The 23,856-nt window shown below is 32.4% G+C and overlaps 11 protein-coding genes and 1 pseudogene across 11 annotated transcripts; 5 read left to right on the top strand and 7 right to left on the bottom strand.

The window, feature by feature from the left end:
* Positions 1–1,675: 1,675 nt before the first annotated feature.
* On the bottom strand, positions 1,676–2,097 carry LOC114169664 (auxin-induced protein 15A-like). The gene has a single exon (XM_028054915.2). It carries the CDS (start codon positions 2,095–2,097, stop codon positions 1,840–1,842), a length of 258 nt encoding a protein of 85 aa, XP_027910716.2. The 3' UTR covers positions 1,676–1,839.
* An 81-nt stretch (positions 2,098–2,178) lies between these two features.
* LOC146881936 (auxin-induced protein 6B-like) lies at positions 2,179–3,293 on the top strand. Its single transcript, XM_085669504.1, has one exon. It carries the CDS (start codon positions 2,884–2,886, stop codon positions 3,154–3,156), a length of 273 nt encoding a protein of 90 aa, XP_085525630.1. The 5' UTR covers positions 2,179–2,883; the 3' UTR covers positions 3,157–3,293.
* Positions 3,294–4,462: 1,169 nt separating this feature from the next.
* LOC146881937 (auxin-induced protein X10A-like) lies at positions 4,463–4,945 on the bottom strand. Its single transcript, XM_085669502.1, has one exon. The coding sequence runs from the start codon at positions 4,860–4,862 to the stop codon at positions 4,584–4,586; it is 279 nt and encodes a 92-aa protein (XP_085525628.1). The 5' UTR covers positions 4,863–4,945; the 3' UTR covers positions 4,463–4,583.
* Positions 4,939–6,027, top strand: LOC146881938 (auxin-induced protein 6B-like). Its single transcript, XM_085669506.1, has one exon. The coding sequence runs from the start codon at positions 5,628–5,630 to the stop codon at positions 5,898–5,900; it is 273 nt and encodes a 90-aa protein (XP_085525632.1). The 5' UTR covers positions 4,939–5,627; the 3' UTR covers positions 5,901–6,027.
* A 346-nt stretch (positions 6,028–6,373) lies between these two features.
* Positions 6,374–7,228, bottom strand: LOC114169662 (auxin-induced protein X10A-like; annotated as a pseudogene).
* A 5,533-nt stretch (positions 7,229–12,761) lies between these two features.
* LOC146881939 (auxin-induced protein 6B-like) lies at positions 12,762–13,219 on the bottom strand. Its single transcript, XM_085669501.1, has one exon. It carries the CDS (start codon positions 13,038–13,040, stop codon positions 12,762–12,764), a length of 279 nt encoding a protein of 92 aa, XP_085525627.1. The 5' UTR covers positions 13,041–13,219.
* Positions 12,888–23,488, top strand: LOC114169520 (auxin-induced protein 15A-like). The gene is made up of 2 exons (XM_028054704.2): positions 12,888–13,024; positions 22,430–23,488. Exon 2 carries the CDS (start codon positions 23,090–23,092, stop codon positions 23,366–23,368), a length of 279 nt encoding a protein of 92 aa, XP_027910505.1. The 5' UTR covers positions 12,888–13,024; positions 22,430–23,089; the 3' UTR covers positions 23,369–23,488.
* On the bottom strand, positions 16,516–16,937 carry LOC114169663 (auxin-induced protein 15A-like). Its single transcript, XM_085669508.1, has one exon. The coding sequence runs from the start codon at positions 16,935–16,937 to the stop codon at positions 16,680–16,682; it is 258 nt and encodes an 85-aa protein (XP_085525634.1). The 3' UTR covers positions 16,516–16,679.
* LOC146881940 (auxin-induced protein 6B-like) lies at positions 17,019–18,123 on the top strand. Its single transcript, XM_085669503.1, has one exon. It carries the CDS (start codon positions 17,714–17,716, stop codon positions 17,984–17,986), a length of 273 nt encoding a protein of 90 aa, XP_085525629.1. The 5' UTR covers positions 17,019–17,713; the 3' UTR covers positions 17,987–18,123.
* On the bottom strand, positions 19,237–19,878 carry LOC114169660 (auxin-induced protein X10A-like). The gene has a single exon (XM_028054912.2). It carries the CDS (start codon positions 19,644–19,646, stop codon positions 19,371–19,373), a length of 276 nt encoding a protein of 91 aa, XP_027910713.2. The 5' UTR covers positions 19,647–19,878; the 3' UTR covers positions 19,237–19,370.
* LOC146881941 (auxin-induced protein 6B-like) lies at positions 19,934–20,836 on the top strand. The gene has a single exon (XM_085669498.1). It carries the CDS (start codon positions 20,430–20,432, stop codon positions 20,706–20,708), a length of 279 nt encoding a protein of 92 aa, XP_085525624.1. The 5' UTR covers positions 19,934–20,429; the 3' UTR covers positions 20,709–20,836.
* LOC114169661 (auxin-induced protein X10A-like) lies at positions 21,913–22,432 on the bottom strand. The gene has a single exon (XM_028054913.2). The coding sequence runs from the start codon at positions 22,306–22,308 to the stop codon at positions 22,036–22,038; it is 273 nt and encodes a 90-aa protein (XP_027910714.1). The 5' UTR covers positions 22,309–22,432; the 3' UTR covers positions 21,913–22,035.
* Positions 23,489–23,856: the final 368 nt, after the last annotated feature.

Here is a 23,856-nt window from a genome sequence, read left to right on the forward strand (position 1 = left end):
GATTATAGGTATGTATTTTATTATTTTTGATTCGATTTTAACTTTCGTTTGTATAAACATAGATTAACTTATTTATCTTTTTGCTTCTTCTTCAATTGTTATCTTTCAAAGCATTGCATGTTTTGGACTGGAGCAAAATCATTGTCTAAGATGCAAGGCTTACAAGAAAGTTGGTGCTACATCTCATGTAAGTTTGTAATAAACATTCATGTAAGTTAGTAACATCTCATTCTACAAATGTATTTTGAAAACAGCTTGAGCAAAGAGGTGTAATTTGATAACATTTCTTTATAAAGTGTTCTTCTATATTAGTGAATTTTTCGTTGCAGATAAAACATAAGACAACAGAACAAATAAATTAAACACAACAACAATGTTTGTGAAAGTACCAACATATCAGGTTTGATTGGACTTAACTAAGTTGAAATTGAAATTTTTTACTATGTATATGTTTTTGACTCAAACTTGACAATGATAAACTATTCAAATTGTTATACAGAGGCAGTCGTTAATTGAATTGGAGTTTAGTGAGTCTTTTGTTTATTCCCTAATTCTTCTTATATCAAAGATTTATTTTTATTCTGTTTATATCCTGCACTTTTGAAGCATACAACCATTTGAAAACAGGTTCCAAAACATAGAAAAACGTTGTGTACAAAGCAATTTTTGAAGATGTTTAACAAATAAGACATTATAGGTATGTAATTGATTATTTTTTATTCTTATTTTAACCGATTCATTTGTATAAACATAGATTAACTTTTTTATATCTTTGCTTATTCTTCAATTGTTATCATTGAAAACAGCTTGAACAAAGAGGTGTAATTTGGTAACACTTCGTTATAAAGTGCTCATTTTTATCGGTCATTTGTTTATTGTTGGTTGTTGCAGATAAAAAAAAAAAGACAACAGAAGAACAAATGACATAAAGCAACAATGCTTCTCAAAGCAACAATAGTATGTTTTTTATTAGGTTCTTAATTGATTTATTTTAGGTATCATACACTTGCCATTTCTTTAAAGATATCTTATTTTCATCATATTTTCAGTATGCTTCTGAAAGTACTAACATATCAGGTTTGATTGGAGTTAACTAAGTTGAAATAGATATTTTGTACTATATATATGTTTTTGACTCGAACTTGACAATGATAAACTATTCAAATTGTTATAAAGAGGCAGCCATTAATTGAGTTGGAGTTTTGTGAGTCTTTTGTTTTTTACCTAATTCTTCTTATATCAAAGATTTATTTTTATTTTGTTTATATCCTGCACTTTTGAAGTCATACAACCATTTGAAAACAGGTTCCAAAACAAAGAAAAACGTTGTGTACATAGCAATTTTTGAAGATGTTTAACAAATAAGACATTATAGGTATGTAATTGATTATTTTTTATTCTTATTTTAACTGATTCATTTGTATAAACATAGATTAACTTTTTTATATCTTTGCTTCTTCAATTGTTATAATTGAAAATAGCTTGAACGAAGAGGTGTAATTTGGTAACACTTTGTTATAAAGTGCTCATTTGTATCAGTCATTTTTTTGTTGTTGGTTGTTGCAGAGCAGATAAAGAAATTAGGTTCTTAGTTGATTTATTTTATGCATCATACACTTGCCATTTTTAAAGACATCATATTTTCATCATATGTACATTATGAGAGAATAAAACGTGAAAGAGGTTGGTGTTCCCAAAATTTCTCATTCAGATTAAATTTCATTTACAAATTCAGACATCAAAAAATGTGGAGAAGGAAATGTTCTCAAGGTAAGAAACTATGATACAAAAATGTGTCAAGTATATGGCTACATCTAAGTCAGTTCCATCTTCATGCAGTTAGCAGCTATTGAAGCGAGAAGTGATATCTGAGAACACATCTTCTCCACAAGGAATTGTGAGACCACCAGTTGGATGGTCATAGCCAAATTCTTCCTCAGCTTGACTCAAAAGATCTTGAAATGAAGGTTGGTTCAAGTATGATACAGGGATCATAAACTGCTTCCTTTGATCTCCAACATAGACTGCAATGTAACCCTTTGGCACATCCACAGCTTTTGAAGATGCCTTTCTGATACCGAGTAAACGAAAACCCATGTTTTATATGATGATACTTGGGAAGAGAAAGTTGAGAAAAGAGAGTTGTAAATATTTGTTTTTGGAGCTAAAATGCTTTAGGATGTGAACGATTTTGGATGCCTAAAAGGCTTGCAGCCATGAGTATATATAGATGAAAAATTTTGTAGGATATCTTTGGGTACTTCAATGATTGAGGATGGTGGGCTATGAGATAAGAGTTATGTGACCGACAGGACCAAAAGGGCACATGGTGTTGCCTTAGAAGTGTTTCTAAGGGATTAATGGGAGTGTTATAGTCGATAGTACACTATCACAAGCCAGTCCACTTGAAATAGAGATGACTTATGATTTCAAATCTCATGAATATAATGGCCTATGATCTCTCACTGTCCTTTACCTTATAATTTGATCTATCCAGCTGTAATTCAACATTAGGTAACGTGAAGAAAACATGAGAAAACATGTTCAAAGCATGTTTGACAAAACGTGGAATACCAATTAATCCATGATCAGAATTAGGCCTTCACTTAGCCACGTCTCATTGGTAACATGCAAAGGCTTAATGTTTCCCGTTGTTCAACAAGGTGGGGTTACACACCTGTACCCTACATTATGCTTCATACAAGTACTGTAGACCACACCATGCAATATCTCTTCTCTACGCTCTCCTTCATTTAGCATCTATATATACACTATCCTATACCTTCAAAAACAACACAAACCTTCGGAATCCTCAAGCATCAAAATTCAAATTTATTCTCTGTAAATTTGAGATTGTTGTTCTTCATTAAACAAGCTCAAAAAATGGGTTTCCGTTTTCCTGCAATCCGACGGGCATCATTGACAGCAAGACAAGGAACTTCAAAATCAGAAGACATACCAAAGGGCTACTTTGCCGTGTATGTTGGAGAGAAACAAAATCGGTTTGTGATTCCCATCTCTTACTTGAACCAACCATCATTCCAAGACTTACTAAATCAAGCTGAGGAAGAGTTTGGATATGATCATCCCATGGGAGGTCTCACAATTCCTTGCAGTGAAGATGTCTTCCAACATACAATTTCTTATTTCAATTAGTGAACAATAGATCTAACCTTAGGAGACTGACATAGCTTATTAGAGACATTTTGTACAGTAGGCATCTTCTCGAATTGTAACTATTTTTACCAAATTTTCGGTGACGATGATGAATTAAAATTCTGAGTTTCTATCTATTTTTTCCTTTTCAATGTTTACTTCTCCCGGCAATTACAATGGTATACATCACTAAAAAGACTCATTCACGAAAATTGCATAGCATAAATAAGAATCCCAAGTGCTTCACAATCAGTGCAAGGCTGGGAGGGGAAAGAGATATAAGTATTTTTTGAAAGGGCAAAGGAGAAGCATCAATTTCAATAGAACGAGTTTCAGAGGTTTTTAAGTTTTTCATACATCTGGCAGAGTTTGCCCCAGCCAAGACAGTTGTGTTGTTTCAGTTAATTTCAATGGATAACATCCCTTGACATAGAAATTTCATATGCATCATGTAAGGATTCTTTTATCTATCTATCTATATATAATTATTCTATGAACATAGTTTTCATTTTGTAAGAGGATGAGATTGTTTATTTTGGTTGTTTGGATTGTTAAACAAACATTACAGAAGAAAGAAAAAAAAAAGGGAGAAATTACTTCATCCCATCCATCACCATGTGATTCTGCCCCCTAAAAAATCTCATGGGGAAACCTCTCTTTTTATTGCATTATCTTTTCTCAATGTTTATCCAATAAAAAAATGGGGCAATAATCTTGAGAAACCAGATTACAAACTGGGGCAATAATCTCCCATTCCAGGAGAAAGATAGTTAATTTCAATTTTCATCCCACAAAAGATGGTTTTATCTTAAAATAGTTCAAGGATTGAAGAATATTCAATTAGTTGAGAATTCGTCACTTCCACAACCTTTTGTGACCGTAAAACCAACTACATCATCATGTGAAATGGTATTGCTGCTTGATTCACATATATGAATTGGGTCCTGCCTCGTATGCATAGACTTGTGTGGATGGTTTTGATCTTTTGTCAAGCCATATTTCAGATTATCAGTGACCAGGGATGGTTCACAAAAATCTTAAAGCGAGATGAAATCAAAGCAGTTTAGTTTCACAAAGACTTATAATTTCGATGAGTTTTTCTCTCTTATTTTCCTCTCTGTTATAATGTAGTTATTTTGTCATTGAACTTAGCTATAAAATGTAGAGATAATAGCTGAATTTAAATTCGAGATATTAAGAATTAGTTGGTTGGAGACAACGAGCTAATTTCTTATTCGATGACTATGTAGATCAGAATGATAGATGAAGAAAACATCTGAGAACACTCTTGATGTAGGGAACTTGTCGTAACACTTTTTGTACTGTCCAAAGTAATATAATAAAAATGGAGAAAGAATATTTTCAAGGTAAGAAACTATGCTACAAAAATTGTGTCTATACATTTACATCAGTTTTATCTTCATGGATTAGCACTTTATCAAGCGAGAAGTGATATCCAAGAACATATCTTCTCTGCAAGGAATAGTGAGACCACCCATTGGATGGTCATACCCAAATTCTTCCTCACTTTGACTCAACAAATCTTGAAATGAAGGTTGGTTCAAGTAAGATACAGGGACAATAAACCGCTTCATTTTATCTCCAACATAGACTACAAGGTAACCCTTTGGCACGTCCACAGCTTTTGAAGATGCTTGGATTGCTGGAAGGGATGCCTTTTTGATGCCAGGTAAACGAAAACCCATGTTTTATATATCGATGATACTTGAGAAGAGAGTTGAGAAATGAGAGTTGTAAATAGGATGCTAGTTTTTGCAGTCAAAATGCTATAGAATGTGAATGATTTAGTTGTCCTAAATGCTTGCAGCCATGAGAATATATATAGAGATAAAAAGTTTTGTAGGATATCGTTGGATACTTGAATGATTAAGGGTGGATGGCTGAGATAAGAGTCATGTGACCGATATGAGAGAAAGGACACATGGTGTTGTCTTAGAAGTGTTTCTTAGGGATTAATGGGAGATGTTATAGTTGATAGTACACTATCCCAAGCCAATCCACTTGAAATAGATTAGACTTATGATATCACATCTCATGAATATAATGGTCTATGATCTCTCACTGTCCTTTATCTCATAATTTTATCTATCCAGCTGTAATTCAACATTAGGTAACGTGAAGAAAACATGTTGAAAGCATGTTTTACAAAACATGGAATACCAATTAATCCATGAACATAATTAGGCCTTCACTTAGCAACGTCTCATTGGGAACATGTGGAGGCTTAATGAACATAAAGTAGGCCTGCACCCTACTTTATGCTTCATAGAAGTACTGCAGACAACACCACACGATATCTTATCATTATGCTCTACTTCTTTTAACATCTATATATACACTACCCTATACCTTCAAAAACATCACAAGCCTTCGAAATACTCAAGCATCAAAACCCAGATTCATTCTCTGTAATTTTGAGATTGGTCTTCTTCCTTAAACAAGCTCAAATAATGGGTTTCCGTTTACCTGCCATCCGACGGGCATCATTGACAGCAAGACAAGCAACTTCAAAATCAGAAAACATACCAAAGGGCTACTTTGCCGTGTATGTTGGAGAGAAACAAAATCGTTTTGTGATTCCCATCTCTTACTTGAACCGACCATCATTCCAAGACTTACTGAGTCAAGCTGAGGAAGAGTTTGGATATGATCATCCCATGGGAGGCCTTACAATTCCTTGCAGTGAAGAAGTCTTCAAACATACAATTTCCTTCTTCAATTAATGGACAATGGATCTCACTTTAGGAGACTGACATAGCTTTTTAGAGACAATTTGTACAATAGGCAACTTCTCGAACTTGTAACTATTATTACCAAATTTTGAGTAATGATGATGAATTCATGTACTAAGTTTCTATGTGTTTTTCCATTTCAATGTTTACTTCTCCCAGCAATTAGAAAGACATACAACACTAAAAAGACTCGACTATTCTCATATTTCACAACATAAGTAAACCAAGTGCTTCGCAACCAAGATAAGGCAGAGGGAGCAGACATGTTAGTAATTTGCCAAGGCAGAGCATCGATTTCTTCAGAACGAGTTTCAAAAGTTTTTAAGTTTTTATACACACTAGAGGATTTTGCCCCAGCCAAGACAGTTCATATAATGGACTTAAAATTAAGTTTTGTTGTTCCTCACTTTTTATTCCATTTTCTTTACTCAATTTAACCCGACAAAAAAGTAGGGCAATTGTTTGTCCTTGCATCATCATGAGATCCCAGATAACAAACTTGGGAAGGAATCCCCCATTCCAGGAGTAAGATACTTAATTGACTAACTTATAATTTCAATCGGTTTTTCTCTGTATTGCATCGATGATGTTTTCTAAAACTTATCTTCTTCCTCTCTCTTACAATGTAATTATTATTTTTATTGAACTTAATTATAAAATGTAGAGATAATAGCTGAACTTAAATCTGATACATTAAGAATTATTTGGTTAGAGACAGCTACCTAATCTCTTATTCGACAACTCTGTAGATCAGAATTAGATCAGAATGCCAGATGAAGAAAATATGCGAGAAAACTCTTCATGTACGAAAATTCTCATATAACATTTTCTGTACTAACCCAAGATGTAAAAAAAAAATGGAGACAGTATTTTCAAAGCAAGAAAGTATGCTACAAAAATTGTGTCTATACATTTACATTAATCTACTCTTCATGGATTAGTAACTCATCAAGCGAGAAGTGATATCCAAGAACACATCTTCTCTGCAAGGAATCGTTAGACCACCCATTGGGTGGTCATAGCCAAATTCTTCCACTGCTTGATTCAACAAGTCTTGAAATGATGGTTGGTTCAAGTATGATACCGCTTCATTTTCTCTCCAACATACACTGCAAGGTAGCCCTTTGCCACATCCGCACCCTTGGAAGATGCTTGGTTTGTAGTAAACGATGCCTTTCTCATACCAGGTAAACGAAAACCCATTGTTGTAAGTGTTGAGACTTGGGACAAATGGAAAAAAGATTCTGTAAGATGCAAGCTTTTGAACTTCAAATGCTTTGGGAATTGAATGATTTTTGTTGTGCTTAATGCTTGCAGGCTTGAATATAAATAGAGATGAAAGAATTCTTTGAAATTGTTGTCTACTTAAATAATTGAAGGGGAAAGCTATCAGATATGAATCATGGGACCAATAGAGAGACAGGGGCATATGGTGTTGCCTTGTAGGACTTTCTCAAGGATAAATGTAACATGTTATTGTGGATAGTACGGGTCTTTCCGTATTCTTACAATCTCACACTTTTGGAGATTAAAATAAATTCTGAGATACATTTAAAATAGTCATGTTCCCAGGGTAGCATGTCACTATTCTTATCAATATTTTAGTAATGGTAATAAATTCAATTTGTAAGTATTTTTTTTTATCATTCACACAGTTCATTTGTCTCAGCAGTTAGACAGTACAACAACATTAGAAGGTTGCTTACAGGATAAAAAACACTTCATTGTTCTCTTGAATTACACTACATAAGCAAAACAATATGTGAATTTTTTTAGTCTGCCGAAGAATATAGACAATCATTCACGTAACCTCTTTAATTTCATGGGCATTATATAGCGAAAATTGCAATAAACACTGTTAGTAAATTTCATTTTTAAGCACCCTTTTGGTTTTGTGCAACATAAACGGTAATGTTTTGAATATTAGCGCACCTTTGAAGACCAAGAAAATGGAAACCCATTTGCATATGAAAAGAAGCAACAGACTAAAGTCTAAAGGAGTTGTTATTTCTAGAGTAAAAATCAAAAGAGGATTGAAAATACTTATACTGGATGAAGATGGAAATGTCACAAACACAATTAAAAACGTTGTGTACAAATAAATTTTTGAAATTCTTTGACAAATAAGAGATTATAGATATGTAATTTATTATTTATTATTTTGATTTTAACTTATTCGTTTGTATAAACATAGATCAACTTATTTATCTTTTTGTTTCTTCTTCAATTGTTATCTTTCAAAGCATTGCATGTTCTGTTCTGGAGCAAAATCATTGTCTAAAATGCAAAGCTTACAAGGAAGTTGGTGCTATATCTCATGTAAGTTTGTAATAAACATTCATGTAAGTTTGTAACATCTCATTCTACTAATGTATTTTGAAAACAGCTTGAGCAAAGAGGTGTAATTTGGTAACACTTCTTTATAAAGTGTTCTTCTGTATTAGTGAATTTTTTGTTGTTGCAGATAAAAAATCAGACAACAGAACAAACAAATTAAATACAACAACAGTGCTTCTGAAAATACAAACATATCAGGTTTGATTGGACTTAACTATAAAACCATAAAAATGAACACTAAGATTGATATTAAAAATGAACCATAAAACAAATAAAAATGCAAGTAATTAATATATAATCCGTAGTAAATAAAAATAAAACATGTATCTAAATATTACAAATTCAAATAATAACATTAAGATTGATATTAATATAATAATAATAACAGTAATATTATTTAAAATAAAAATAAAAATAAAAATAATAATAATAATTATATTAATATTAATACTAATACTAATTATTATTTTTTAAATTTAAATGATTATTTATAATAAAAAAATTACATTTTATTTTTATTATTTTACTAATTTTAGTAACTACTTGTTTGGATTCAACTAATTACTCAAATATAAAGACAAGCCAACAACAAAGCAAATAAAAATATAAATAATTAAAATATAATCTCGTAGTACATAAAAATAAAATGTGTATCTAAATTCTACCATCCAAATAATAAAAATGTAAGTAATTACAATATAATATTGTTTCACAATTGAAATAATAGCAATAATACTAATATTATTTATGACAAGTATAGTACTAATAACAATAAATAATAATAATAAAACTAATAATAATAATGTTATTAATAATAATAAATTTTTCTAGTTTCTTTTTCTATGATATATAAAAAGATTAATATATTATATATCGATATTATAAGTAATGCCATACTATTATTTTTACTACTACTAATATTATCAACAAATTTAATAATAACAACAATCATATATAATTATAATATTAATGTATTATATATTAATAATAATAATAATAATAATAATAATAATAATAATAATAATAATAATAATAATAATAATAATAATAATAATAATAATAATAACGTAATAATTTTACTATTAATAATGTTAATAATTTTCATAACAACAAAACATAATAGTAATACTAATAATTTCACTACTAATTTAAGTATTAAATTTTTCATATTATAGTTAATAATTTTTCTAATTGTTTTTTACTCGTAATAATAATATATAATAATAATAGTAACTATTTTTTTTTAACTAATTATTCCGATATAATGATAAATCAACAATAAAACGAACAAAATAAATTCAAGTAATTGAAACATGATCCTATAATAAAAAAAATAAAATGAGAGTCTAACTATAATAATAATATCATTTTAATATATATCATCCACAACTAAGCTGTAAACTCTAAACTTCTAGTACTACTTAAAAAAATAGAGGTCAATCAAGCTAATTAGAAGTTACAGTAACGGGTAAAATGAGATAAATCTTAGGTCGAAACTACAGTGTTAATTATTTGTTTATAAAATACTTTTAATGTATTAATTAGCTACTAATATTTTTTATTCACTAAAATATGATTTAATATATAATGTTTTAGTACCGATTTAACGACTAAAATAAATATGATTTTATAAAATATGTTTAATATAGTAATGAGTTACAAAATATTTTATAAAATTTTAAACCAGTTTTTTAATCTTTATTATAAATTATAGATTCGTATATACAATATAGTTGTTATTTATATAGAAAGTAATTTTTATTATATATTATAGATTGGTATATGCAATATATTTGTTATTTATATAAAAAGTAATTTAATAACTAAATGTATAAAGAACAAGAATTAATCGGTAGATTAATAGTTCTAACATTTTGTAATTAATTGATACATAATAGTATTGATATAAATGAGTAATTTTAAAAAAAAGAATTCCTGTTTCTAAAATTTTTCGTTTCTCTCTTAGTAAAAAAGAATTGGGCGGGAACACTTTTATTCCCCTATAAAGTTTTGATTTTCTAATTCCCTCCTCACTCAGATTATTCTTGTTTCTCAAACTCTCTTGTTTCTCAAATCCTCTCTTTTCCATTTTTGATTTCTCCAACTCTAACACAACATTCAACATTCTTCTCCTTACTCTCGTCTATAACCACCAATCTACCCGATCGCGTTCTTGTTTCTTTTCCTCTTTGTTCCTCACCCAAATGTGATATGAAAGAATAACAAGAAATATTGCAAGAACCCTAATAGAGCCCAAAGCCCTAAATTGTGAAGGGAGAAAACCGAAATCCATTCAAGGTTTCTCATGCCCAGTTCTTCGTTGTAGCCGCTCGAAGATGGTACAACTCAATGTGAATTCATTCGATTGCAAATGCGAGATTGTCATAGTAAAAGGTTGCTTCTTTGCGCAAGTTTGCAAGCCCTAACGATTTCAAAGGGGATTCGATTGGTGGTCTGTGAAGTGAAAAGAACATACCTGATAAGTAATCGAAATTTCCCATGCTTTGATTGTTGATTTGAACCATTTGTCATCCTTCTGCGTCTTTATAATTCTACAGGGTTAGAAATATACAAATATACTCTTGTTTTTCTCTGGTCTTTGTATGATCTATGTTATCGGGCGTCTTCTCTTTTTTCGTCTGTTTGTCTGAAGTTTCTGGAAACTTGTTCACACGATTTTCGGTCTATGATTTTTGAAAGCTTCATCAGGTAATTTCTTCGTATTGGAAGTGAGATTTCATATTTAAGTCACCATTGATTTCAATTTTTCTTTATTGTGGTGCATTCCTTTTGAATTTAAGCAGAGTAACTTATCAGGAGGAATTGTTTTTCATACATGTTTTGACTTGAGTAACTACGATTAGTGTTAGCAAACACTTATTAGTTGAGTCTTTGACTTCTTATTCACTGGAATCATAGAATTTGATTTATCATAAATTGTAACCAATTTAAAAGCGCAGTATCCCTGACTCAACTTGATACATGAAGAGAAAATGTGTGAGACCAAGGTTCATGTACCAAATATCTCATTCAGATGAACATTTTTATACAATTGCTCAAGTAAGATAACAAAAACCTTGAGAGAGAACATGTTCAAGATAATAAACTGATACAAAAATGTGTCAAAATTAGTATACATCTAATTCAGTTTCATCTTCATAGTATTAAGACGGTTCAAGTATGATACCGGGATCACAAACCGTTTCATTTTCTCTCCCACATAGACTGCAAGGCAGCCCTTTGGCACACATGCAAGACTTTTGAAGATCCTTGTATTGCAGCCAGGGTTGCCTTTCTGATACCATGTAACCGAAAACCCATGTTGATGTATTGACACTTTGGGAGAGAAAGTTGAGAAAGATAGTTGTAATATAATAAGATGCTACTTTTTGTGTTCCAATGCTGTTGGTTGTGACTGATTTTTTGTTGCCCTAAATGCTTGCAGCCATCGATATACATATATAGAGAGATGAAAAGTTTGTAAGAATAGTTTGATACTTGAATGATTGAGGGGAAAATGCTGTGAATCATGGGACCAATATGACATGTTATAGAAGATAGCACAAGTTCCATCTTTCAAACAGAATCCAATTGAAATAAAGTATATGTATGATCTCTCACTATTGTTGCCATATAATTCATCACCCAAAATGTATCATCCAGCTGTTCTTCAACATCAATCCACGTGAACAAAACATGGCTAAAGCATGTTTGAGAAAAATATGGAATATGGATTAATGCATATTGAGGCTTTATGTCGGCTATTGTCTGATAAGGTGGGGTTACACGCTTGTATTCTACTTTATGCTTAATATACCGAAGACAGTACCACATGATATTTTGCAAGTACACACTCCTGGCTTTGCACTCACTTTTTCTACATTTTCTGGAGAATCTTATACTACCCTTTTGCCTTCTCTAACTTGTAACAGTTTTCTGGAGACACTAACATTTATTTTTTCATCCCAAAAAAGATGGTAATATCTTAAAATAGTTCAAGGTTTGAAGAATATTAAAATAGTGGAGAAGTCGTCACTGCCTTATCCTGTTGTAGCCGCAAAACCAACTAACATCGTCATGCTAAGATGGTGTCGCTGCTTGACTAACATATATGAAGATTGACTAACTTATAATTTCAATGAGTTTTTCTCTGTATTGCATCGATGTTGTTTTCTAAAACTTATCTTCTTTTCCTCTCTCTTACAATGTAATTATTATTTTTATTGAACTTAATTATAAAATGTAGAGATGATAGCTGAACTTAAATCTGAGACATTATGAATTATTTGGTTAGAGACAACTACCTGATCTCTTATTCGACAACGTAGATCAGAATTAGATCAGAATGCCAGATGAAGAAAATATGCAAGAAAACTCTTCATGTATAAAAATTCGCATAACATTTTCTGTACCGCCCCAAGTAATGGGAAAAAAAATGGAGACAGTATTTTCAAAGCAAGAAAGTATGCTACAAAAATTGTGTCTATACATTTACATCAATCTAATCTTCATGGATTAGCAACTCATCAAGCGAGAAGTGATATCCAAGAACAGATCTTCTCTGCAATGAAACGTTAAACCACCCATTGGGTGATCATACCCAAATTCTTCCACCACGTGGCTCAACAAGTCTTGAAATGATGATTGGTTCAAGTATGATACTGGAATTACAAACTGCTTCATTTTCTCACCAACATACACTGCAAGGTAGCCCTTTGCCACGTCCGCACCCTTGGAAGATGCTTGGTTTGTAGTAAATGATGCATTTCTGATACCAGGTAAACGAAAACCCATTGTTGTAAGTATTGAGACTTGGGACTAATGGAAAAAGATTTTGTGAGATGCATGCTTTTGAACTTCAAATGCTTTGGGAAGTGAATGATTTTTGTTGTGCTTAATGCTTGCAGGCTTGAATATATGTAGAGATGAAAGAATTCTTTGAAATTGTTGTCTACATAAATAATTGAAGGGGAAAGCTATCAGATAGGAATCATGGGACCAATAGAGAGACAGGGGCATATGGTGTTGCCTTGTAGGACTTTCTCAAGGATGAATGTAAGATGTCATAGTGGATAGTACGAGTCCCACCTTCTAAAGTGAGTTCAGTTCAAATAAAAGTGACGTATGATCTAAACCTCTAAAATATAATGGTGTCAGATCTCCTCCTATCCGTAGCCTTATATTCAATAGTCAGAAATTGCATTCCATCTATAACATACTTGAACATTAGATGTATTGTTACCAATTTTTGATTAATGACAACAAAATCAGTTGAGAAGTATTTTTGTTAATCGATTACAATGTTCACTACTCTCTGAAATTAGAACCGTAGATAGAAGTAGAAGGTTCTTGCCTGAAAAATAGGGTTTATTGTTCTTTTTAATCCACAGCACGACATTCTGTCAGAAAATGTGATTTTACTATATATATATATATATATATATTATGTTCTGTTTGTTAAGTTTTTTCAGGTTGATATTAATTATAAACCTTGTTTTGTGGGAAAGTTAGTTGTATTATTAATGGTTAGGTAAGAATGAATGGTAGCGTTTATTCCATGCTGATTTACATCTCTCTTGTTAATTAGAGAGAAACCCTTTTGTAGCATATAAGCTACTGCACTCTAGAATATTGTAAGTAGGCTCTTTATCTCCCCTCCATAAGTGTATCTTATCTTCACAACCAAAGTTCTCTTCTCTGTTTTTTGCCCAGTTTTAAGTTCTGTACTCAAAAAATTAAAATTCATGGCCTCAAGCATATTTAAAATGTGTTGTCCCTTTGAATAGCACAGGTAATAGTGGACTTCTCCATATGGTAAATTTTATTTTATCAGAATGAGCTATATCATTCAACTGTGTCACACGTGACTTGTATCTATATTCTCCCCATCTATGAGCTCCACAATTGCTTGATCTCACCATACAACAATGCTGCAATTAAATATGTTTTGCATTGCCCTTTCCGAATTCTTACAATCTCACACTTTTGGAGATGAAAATAAATTGAGATACATTTGAAATAGGCATGTTCCCCGGGTAACATGTCATTATTCTTATCAATATTTTAGTAATGGTAATAAATTCAATTTGTAACTATTTTTTTTTATCATTCACACAGTTCATTTGTCTCAGCAGTTGGACAGTACAACAACATTAGAAGGTTGCTTACAGGATAGAAAAACACTTCATTGTTCTCTTGAATTACACTACATAAACAAAATCATATGTGAGTTTTTTTAGTCTGCTGAAGAATATAGACAATCATTCACGTAACCACTTTAATTTCATGGGCATTATATAGGGAAAATTGCAATAAACACTGCTAGTAAATTTCATTTTTAAGCACCCTTTTGGTTTTGTCCAACATAAACTCTAATGTTTTGAATATTAGTGCACCTTTGAAGACCAAGAAAATGGAAACCCATTTGCATATCAAAAGAAGCAACAGACTAAAGTCTAAAGGAGTTGCTATTTCTAGAGTAAAAACAAAAAGAGGATTGAAAATACTTATACTGCATAAAGATGGAAATGTCATGAACACAACTAAAAATGTTGTGTACAAAGAATTTTTTGAAACTCTTTGACAAAGAAGAGATTATAGGTATGTATTTTATTATTTTTGATTCGATTTTAACTTTCGTTTGTATAAACATAGATTAACTTATTTATCTTTTTGCTTCTTCTTCAATTGTTATCTTTCAAAGCATTGCATGTTTTGGACTGGAGCAAAATCATTGTCTAAGATGCAAGGCTTACAAGGAAGTTGGTGCTACATCTCATGTAAGTTTGTAATAAACATTCATGTAAGTTAGTAACATCTCATTCTACAAATGTATTTTGAAAACAGCTTGAGCAAAGAGGTGTAATTTGATAACATTTCTTTATAAAGTGTTCTTCTATATCAGTGAATTTTTCGTTGCAGATAAAACATAAGAGAACAGAACAAATAAATTAAACACAACAACAATGTTTGTGAAAGTACCAACATATCAGGTTTGATTGGACTTAACTAAGTTGAAATTGAAATTTTTTACTATGTATATGTTTTTGACTCAAACTTGACAATGATAAACTATTCAAATTGTTATACAGAGGCAGTCGTTAATTGAATTGGAGTTTAGTGAGTCTTTTGTTTATTCCCTAATTCTTCTTATATCAAAGATTTATTTTTATTCTGTTTATATCTTGCACTTTTGAAGCATACAACCATTTGAAAATAGGTTCCAAAACATAGAAAAACGTTGTGTACAAAGCAATTTTTGAAGATGTTTAACAAATAAGACATTATAGGTATGTAATTGATTATTTTTTATTCTTATTTTAACTGATTCATTTGTATAAACATAGATTAACTTTTTTATATCTTTGCTTATTCTTCAATTGTTATCATTGAAAACAGCTTGAACAAAGAGGTGTAATTTGGTAACACTTCGTTATAAAGTGCTCATTTTTATCGGTCATTTTTTTGTTGTTGGTTGTTGCAGATAAAAAAAAAAAAAGACAACAGAAGAACAAATGACATAAAGCAACAATGCTTCTCAAAGCAACAATAGTATGTTTTTTATTAGGTTCTTAATTGATTTATTTTAGGTATCATACACTTGCCATTTCTTTAAAGATATCTTATTTTCATCATATTTTCAGTATGCTTCTGAAAGTACCAACATATCAGGTTTGATTGGAGTTAACTAAGTTGAAATAGATATTTTGTACTATATATATGTTTTTGACTCGAACTTGACAATGATAAACTATTCAAATTGTTATACAGAGGCAGCCATTAATTGAGTTGGAGTTTTGTGAGTCTTTTGTTTTTTACCTAATTCTTCTTATCTCAAAGATTTATTTTTATTTTGTTTATATCCTGCACTTTTGAAGTCATACAACCATTTGAAAACAGGTTCCAAAACAAAGAAAAACGTTGTGTACATAGCAATTTTTGAAGATGTTTAACAAATAAGACATTATAGGTATGTAATTGATTATTTTTTATTCTTATTTTAACTGATTCATTTGTATAAACATAGATTAAATTTTTTATATCTTTGCTTCTTCAATTGTTATAATTGAAAATAGCTTGAACGAAGAGGTGTAATTTGGTAACACTTTGTTATAAAGTGCTCATTTGTATCAGTCATTTTTTTGTTGTTGGTTGTTGCAGAGCAGATAAAGAAATTAGGTTCTTAGTTGATTTATTTTATGCATCATACACTTGCCATTTTTAAAGACATCATATTTTCATCATATATACATTATGAGAGAATAAAACGTGAAAGAGGTTGGTGTTCCCAAAATTTCTCATTCAGATTAAATTTCATTTACAAATTCAGACATCAAAAAATGTGGAGAAGGAAATGTTCTCAAGGTAAGAAACTATGATACAAAAATGTGTCAAGTATATGGCTACATCTAAGTCAGTTCCATCTTCATGCAATTAGCAGCTATTGAAGCGAGAAGTGATATCTGAGAACACATCTTCTCCACAAGGAATTGTGAGACCACCAGTTGGATGGTCATAGCCAAATTCTTCCTCAGCTTGACTCAAAAGATCTTGAAATGAAGGTTGGTTCAAGTATGATACAGGGATCATAAACCGCTTCCTTTGATCTCCAACATAGACTGCAATGTAACCCTTTGGCACATCCACAGCTTTTGAAGATGCCTTTCTGATACCGAGTAAACGAAAACCCATGTTTTATATGATGATACTTGGGAAGAGAAAGTTGAGAAAAGATAGTTGTAAATATTTGTTTTTGGAGCTAAAATGCTTTAGGATGTGAACGATTTTGGATGCCTAAAAGGCTTGCAGCCATGAGTATATATAGATGAAAAATTTTGTAGGATATCTTTGGGTACTTCAATGATTGAGGATGGTGGGCTATGAGATAAGAGTTATGTGACCGACAGGACCAAAAGGGCACATGGTGTTGCCTTAGAAGTGTTTCTAAGGGATTAATGGGAGTGTTATAGTCGATAGTACACTATCACAAGCCAGTCCACTTGAAATAGAGATGACTTATGATTTCAAATCTCATGAATATAATGGCCTATGATCTCTCACTGTCCTTTACCTTATAATTTGATCTATACAGCTGTAATTCAACATTAGGTAACGTGAAGAAAACATGTTCAAAGCATGTTTGACAAAACGTGGAATACCAATTAATCCATGATCAGAATTAGGCCTTCACTTAGCCACGTCTCATTGGTAACATGCAAAGGCTTAATGTTTCCCGTTGTTCAACAAGGTGGGGTTACACACCTGTACCCTACATTATGCTTCATACAAGTACTGTAGACCACACCATGCAATATCTCTTCTCTACGCTCTCCTTCATTTAGCATCTATATATACACTATCCTATACCTTCAAAAACAACACAAACCTTCGGAATCCTCAAGCATCAAAATTCAAATTTATTCTCTGTAAATTTGAGATTGTTGTTCTTCATTAAACAAGCTCAAAAAATGGGTTTCCGTTTTCCTGCAATCCGACGGGCATCATTGACAGCAAGACAAGGAACTTCAAAATCAGAAGACATACCAAAGGGCTACTTTGCCGTGTATGTTGGAGAGAAACAAAATCGGTTTGTGATTCCCATCTCTTACTTGAACCAACCATCATTCCAAGACTTACTAAATCAAGCTGAGGAAGAGTTTGGATATGATCATCCCATGGGAGGTCTCACAATTCCTTGCAGTGAAGATGTCTTCCAACATACAATTTCTTATTTCAATTAGTGAACAATAGATCTAACCTTAGGAGACTGACATAGCTTATTAGAGACATTTTGTACAGTAGGCATCTTCTCGAATTGTAACTATTTTTACCAAATTTTCGGTGACGATGATGAATTAAAATTCTGAGTTTCTATCTATTTTTTCCTTTTCAATGTTTACTTCTCCCGGCAATTACAATGGTATACATCACTAAAAAGACTCATTCACGAAAATTCCATAGCATAAATAAGAAACCGAAGTGCTTCGTAGTCAGTGCAAGGCTGGGAGGGGAAAGAGATATAAGTATTTTTTGAAAGGGCAAAGGAGAAGCATCAATTTCAATAGAACGAGTTTCAGAGTTTTTAATGTTTTTCATGCATCTGGCAGATTTTGCCCCAGCCAAGACAGTTGTGTTGTTTCAGTTCATTTCAATGGATAACATCCCTTGACATAGAAATTTCATATGCATCATGTAAGGATTCTTTTATCTATCTATATATATAAATATTCTATGAACATAGTTTTCATTTTGTAAGAGGATGAGATTGTTTATTTTGGTTGTTTGGATTGTTAAACAAGCATTACAGAAGAAAGAAATAAGAAAGGGAGAAATTACTTCATCCCATCCATCACCATGGGATTCCACCCCCTAAAAAATCTTCATGGGGAAACCTCTCTTTTTATTCCATTTTCTTTTCTCAATGTTTATCCAATAAAAAAATGGGGCAATAATCTTGAGATCCCAGATTACAAACTGGGCAATAATCCCCCATATAGTTTATTTCAATTTTCATCTCACAAAAGTTGGTTTTATCCTAAATAGTTCAAGGATTGAAGAATATCCACAACCTTTTTTGACCGTAAAACCAACTATATCATCATGTGAAATGGTATTGCTGGTTGATTCACATATATGAATCGGGTCCTCCCTCGTATGCATAGACTTGTTTGGATGGTTTTGATCTTTTGTCAAGCCATATTTCAGATTATCAGTGACCAGGGATAGTTCACAAAAATCTTAAAGCGAGATGAAATCAAAGCAGTTCAGTTTCACAAAGACTTATAATTTCGATGAGTTTGTCTCTCTTATTTTCATCTCTGTTATAATGTAGTTATTTTGTCACTGAACTTAGCTATAAAATGTAGAGATATTAGCTGAATTTAAATCCGAGACATTAAGAATTAGTTGGTTGGAGATAACTAGCTAATTTCTTATTCGATGACTATGTAGATCTGAATGATAGATGAAGAAAATATCTGAGAACACTTCATGCAGGGAACTTGTCGTAACATTTTTTGTACTGTCCAAAGTAATATAATAAAAATGGAGAAAGAATATTTTCAAGGTAAGAAACTATACTACAAAATTGTGTCTATACATTTACATCAGTTTTATCTTCATGGATTAGCACTTCATCAAGCGAATGATACCGAAGAACATATCTTCTCTGCAAGGAATAGTGAGACCACCCATTGGATGGTCATACCCAAATTCTTCCTCACTTTGACTCAACAAATCTTGAAATGAAGGTTGGTTCAAGTATGATACAGGGACAATAAACCGCTTCATTTTATCTCCAACATAGACGGCAAGGTAACCCTTTGCCACGTCAACTGCTTTTGAAGATGCTTGGATTGCTGGAAGGGATGCCTTTCTAATTCCGGGTAAACGAAAACCCATGTTTTATATGATGGTACTTGGGAAGAGAAAGTAGAGAAAAGAGAGTTGTAAATAAGATGTTTGTTTTTGGAGCTAAAATGCTTTAGGATGTGAACGATTTTGGTTGTCTAAAAGGCTTGCAGCCATGAATATATATAGATGAAAAATTTTGTAGGATATCGTTGGGTACTTGAATGATTGAGGGTGGAGGGCTATGAGATAAGAGTTATGTGACCGACAGGACCAAAAGGGCACATGGTGTTGCCTAAGAAGTGTTTCTTAGGGATTAATGGAAGATGCTATAGTCGATAGTACACTATCACAAGCCAATCCGCTTGAAATAGAGATGACTTATGATTTCAAATCTCATGAAAATAATGGCCTATGATCTCTCATTGTCCTGTACCTCATAATTTGATAGTATCCAGCTGTAATTCAACATTAGGTAACGTGAATAAGACATGTTCAAAGCATGTTTGACAAAACGTGGAATACCAATTAATCCATTATCAGAATTAGGCCTTCACTTAGCCACGTCTCATTGGGAACATGTGGGGGCTTAATGTTTCCTGCTGTTCAACAAGGTGGGGTGACACACCTGCACCCAACTTTATGGTTCATAGAAGTACTGCAGACAACACCACGCAATATCTCATCATTATGCTCTACTTCTTTTAGCATCTATATATACACTACCCTATACCTTCAAAAACATCACAAGCCTTCGAAATACTCAAGCATCAAAACCCAGATTCATTCTCTGTAAATTTCAGATTGTTCTTTTTCCTTAAACAAGCTCAAAAGATGGGTTTCCGTTTACCTGCCATCCGACGGACATCATTCACAGCAAGACAAGCAACTTCAAAATCAGAAGACATACCAAAGGGCTATTTTGTGGTGTATGTTGGAGAGAAACAAAATCGGTTTGTGATTCCAATCTCTTACTTGAACCAACCTTCATTCCAAGACTTACTGAGTCAAGCTGAGGAAGAGTTTGGATATGATCATCCCATGGGAGGCCTCACAATTCCATGCAATGAAGATGTCTTCCAACATACAATGTCTTCCTTCAAGGGACAATAGATCTCACTTTAGGAGACTGACATAGATTATTAGACACATTTTGTACAATAGCCATCTTTTCAAACCTGTAACTATTATTACAAAATTTTTTGTAATGATGATGAATTCAAATGGCAAGTTTCTGTTTATTTATCCATGTCAATGTTTACTTTTCCCAACAATTAGAATGTTATACAGCACCAAAAAGACTCGATTATTCTCATAAATTTCACAGTATGAGAAAACCAAGAGCTTCACAATTAGGACAAGGCAGGGAGGGGCAGAGGTATTAGTATTTTGCTAGGCCAAGGAGAAGCTTCAATTTCTTTAGAATAGATTTGAAAGGTTTTTAAATATTTAACAAACATGTAAAATTATTGGTCCCAATCATTTGCGAGATTTTGCACTTGCCAAGGCAGTTATGGTGGACTTAAAATCAAGTTTTGTTGTTCCCATTCAATTCAATGGGATGATGTAAGGTTTCGTTTATTTATATATAGATTCTGAGAATAATTTCCATTTTGTAAGAGGATGAGTTATCTATTTTTGTTGTTTGAATTGTTACATAAACATTACAGAAGAAAGAAAACAGGGAGAAATTACTTCATCCCATCCATCACCATGTGATTTCAACCCTCTAAAATAGTTATCGGGGCAAAACCTCACTTTTTATTCCATTTTCATTTCTCAATTATACCCAACAAAAAAACAGGGCAATTGCTTGTCCTTGCATCATCTTGAGATCCAAAGTTTAGAACTTATATGGATGCTTAATTTCAATTTTCATAAAAAAAAGAAAAAGATATGGTAATGATCATGGCAAGAATGTGTTGCTGCTTGGCTCATATAAATGAAAAATTGTTAGTTATAAAGAATTGGATCTCTTTGTGTCAGGCCATATTTCAGATTTTCAGTTACCAGGGATGGTTCACAAAAGTCTTGAAGCACTTTGAACTCAACGCAGTTCAGGTTGACAAAAAGTTGTTATTTGGATTACTTGTTCTCTTTGTTTATCTATTGGAACGGTCATTTTTGTTTCAAACTTTCTCTTGTAATCTAGTTTTTTTTCATTGAACTTAGTTATCAAATGTAGAGATAAAAGCTGAATTTAAATCTGAAACATTAAGAGTTATTTGGTGAGCAACAACTGATTAATTTCTTATTAGACAACTACGTAGATCCGAATGACTGATGAAGAAAATATGTGCGAATAGTACTCTTCATGTAGGAAATTTCTCATAAATTTTTATACTGTCCCGACAAAGATAACAAAAATGGACAGAATAGATAAGAAAATATGCTACAAAAAATTGTGTCTATACATTAAAATCAGTCTCGTCTTCATGGATTAGCACCTCATCAAGCGAGAAGTGATATCCAAGAACTCGTGTTCTCCACAAGGAATCGTGAGACCACCCATCGGGTGATCATACCCAAATTCTTCCACTGCTTGACTCAACAAGTCTTGAAACGAAGGTTGGTTCAAAAGTGATACAGGGATCACAAACCGCTTCATTTTCTCTCCAACATAGACTGCGAGGTGGCCCTTTGCCACATCCTTGGAAGATGCTTGGTTTGTAGCAAATGATGTCTTTCTGATACCAGGTAAGCGGAATCCCATTGTTGTATGTGTTGAGACTCAGGACAAAAGTGTTATGAAAAAAAGGACTATGTAAGATGCAAGCTTTTGAACTTCAAATGCTAGGGAAGTGAATGGTTTTTGTTGTGCTTAGTGCTTGCAGGCTTGAATATATATAGAGATGAAAGAATTCTTTGAAATTGTTGTCTACTTAAATAATTGAAGGGGAAAGCTATCAGATATGAATCATGGGACTCATAGTGAGACAGGGGCATATGGTGTTGCCTTGTAGGACTTTCTCAAGGATAAATGTAACATGTTATTGTGGATAGTACGGGTCCCACCTTTTTAAGTGAATCCACTTGAAGTATGATCTAAACCTCTAAAATATAATGGTGTATGATCTCTCGTTATCCGTAGCCTTATAATTCAAGTCAGAAATTACTTTCCATCTTCAACATTAGGCTGCATTATCAATCTGAAGAGAACATGTCCCAAGCATGTTTACACCATTATGAAATACCAATTAATGCATGAATAAACCTTTAATATCACTTAGGCACGTCTCGGTTGTTTGATAAGGTGGTGGGCTTACACATGTCTACACAACTTTATCCTTGACAGAGGCATTGATGACAGAACCACATGATATCTCATGTGTATGCCCTCCATCTTTTAACACTCTTTTCCTTCTAATTCAGTTTCTAGGAAGTCCTTAAAACTATATGAACACTATCTTTATCCCATTCTCAAGCATCATTTTTTTGGTCCATTCTTTCTAAATCTTGAATTGTTCTTCTTTATTCTCATAAAAAGCTCAAAAATGGGTTTCCGTTTACTTGGTATTCGACAGGCATCATCCACAGCTAGGCAAGCAGCTTCAAAATCGGTAGAAGTCCCAAAGGGATATCTTGCAGTGTATGTTGGAGAGAAACAGAAGCGGTTTCTGATTCCAATATCGTATTTGAACCAACCTTCCTTCCAAGATTTATTGAGTCAAGCTGAGGAAGAGTTTGGATATGATCATCCCATGGGTGGCCTCACAATTCCTTGCAATGAAGAACTATTCCAGCATAGAACTTCTTGCTTGAAGGGGCAATAAATATCAGTTTTAGAGATTGACATAGATATGTAGAGAAATTTTGTACAATAGGGAAATTCTCTAACTTGTAACTATTATTACCCAGTTTTGAGTAATGACAACAAAATCAGTTGCATAGTACTTTTGTTAATCAATTACAAAGTTAACTTCTCCCTGAAATTAGAATCGTGGATAGAATTAGAAGGTTTCTTGCCTGAAAAAAAAGAGTTTATCGTTCTTTTTAATCCACAACACAACACTCATCTGCTTCACAGTCTGGGCAGTCCTATAATACTATTTTGCCACGGCCAAGAGAAACATTAATTTATCTGGGACAGAATTTTAGAGATTTTAAGTTCTATACTCCAAAAATAAAAATCCATGGCCTCAATCATACACAACACAACATACGCTGCCCCATGAATATGCAGCAGGTAATGGTGGACTTCTCCATGCTTTGGGTACAGTAATAAAATTTATCAGAATTGAGCTATATCATTCAACTGTGT

Source organism: Vigna unguiculata, chromosome 11, assembly GCF_037176805.1.
Source record: "Vigna unguiculata cultivar grain cowpea cultivar isolate G323 ecotype 2 chromosome 11, ASM3717680v1, whole genome shotgun sequence".
Lineage (NCBI taxonomy): Eukaryota > Viridiplantae > Streptophyta > Magnoliopsida > Fabales > Fabaceae > Vigna > Vigna unguiculata.

Coding starts and splice junctions, on each gene's coding strand:
- LOC114169660 (XM_028054912.2), bottom strand. CDS start 19,646: ATGGGTTTTCGTTTACCCGGAATTAGAAAGGCATCCCTTCCAGCAATC.
- LOC146881940 (XM_085669503.1), top strand. CDS start 17,714: ATGGGTTTCCGTTTTCCTGCAATCCGACGGGCATCATTGACAGCAAGA.
- LOC114169664 (XM_028054915.2), bottom strand. CDS start 2,097: ATGGGTTTTCGTTTACTCGGTATCAGAAAGGCATCTTCAAAAGCTGTG.
- LOC146881939 (XM_085669501.1), bottom strand. CDS start 13,040: ATGGGTTTTCGTTTACCTGGTATCAGAAATGCATCATTTACTACAAAC.
- LOC146881936 (XM_085669504.1), top strand. CDS start 2,884: ATGGGTTTCCGTTTTCCTGCAATCCGACGGGCATCATTGACAGCAAGA.
- LOC114169520 (XM_028054704.2), top strand. CDS start 23,090: ATGGGTTTCCGTTTACTTGGTATTCGACAGGCATCATCCACAGCTAGG.
- LOC114169661 (XM_028054913.2), bottom strand. CDS start 22,308: ATGGGATTCCGCTTACCTGGTATCAGAAAGACATCATTTGCTACAAAC.
- LOC146881938 (XM_085669506.1), top strand. CDS start 5,628: ATGGGTTTCCGTTTACCTGCCATCCGACGGGCATCATTGACAGCAAGA.
- LOC146881941 (XM_085669498.1), top strand. CDS start 20,430: ATGGGTTTCCGTTTACCTGCCATCCGACGGACATCATTCACAGCAAGA.
- LOC114169663 (XM_085669508.1), bottom strand. CDS start 16,937: ATGGGTTTTCGTTTACTCGGTATCAGAAAGGCATCTTCAAAAGCTGTG.
- LOC146881937 (XM_085669502.1), bottom strand. CDS start 4,862: ATGGGTTTTCGTTTACCTGGCATCAAAAAGGCATCCCTTCCAGCAATC.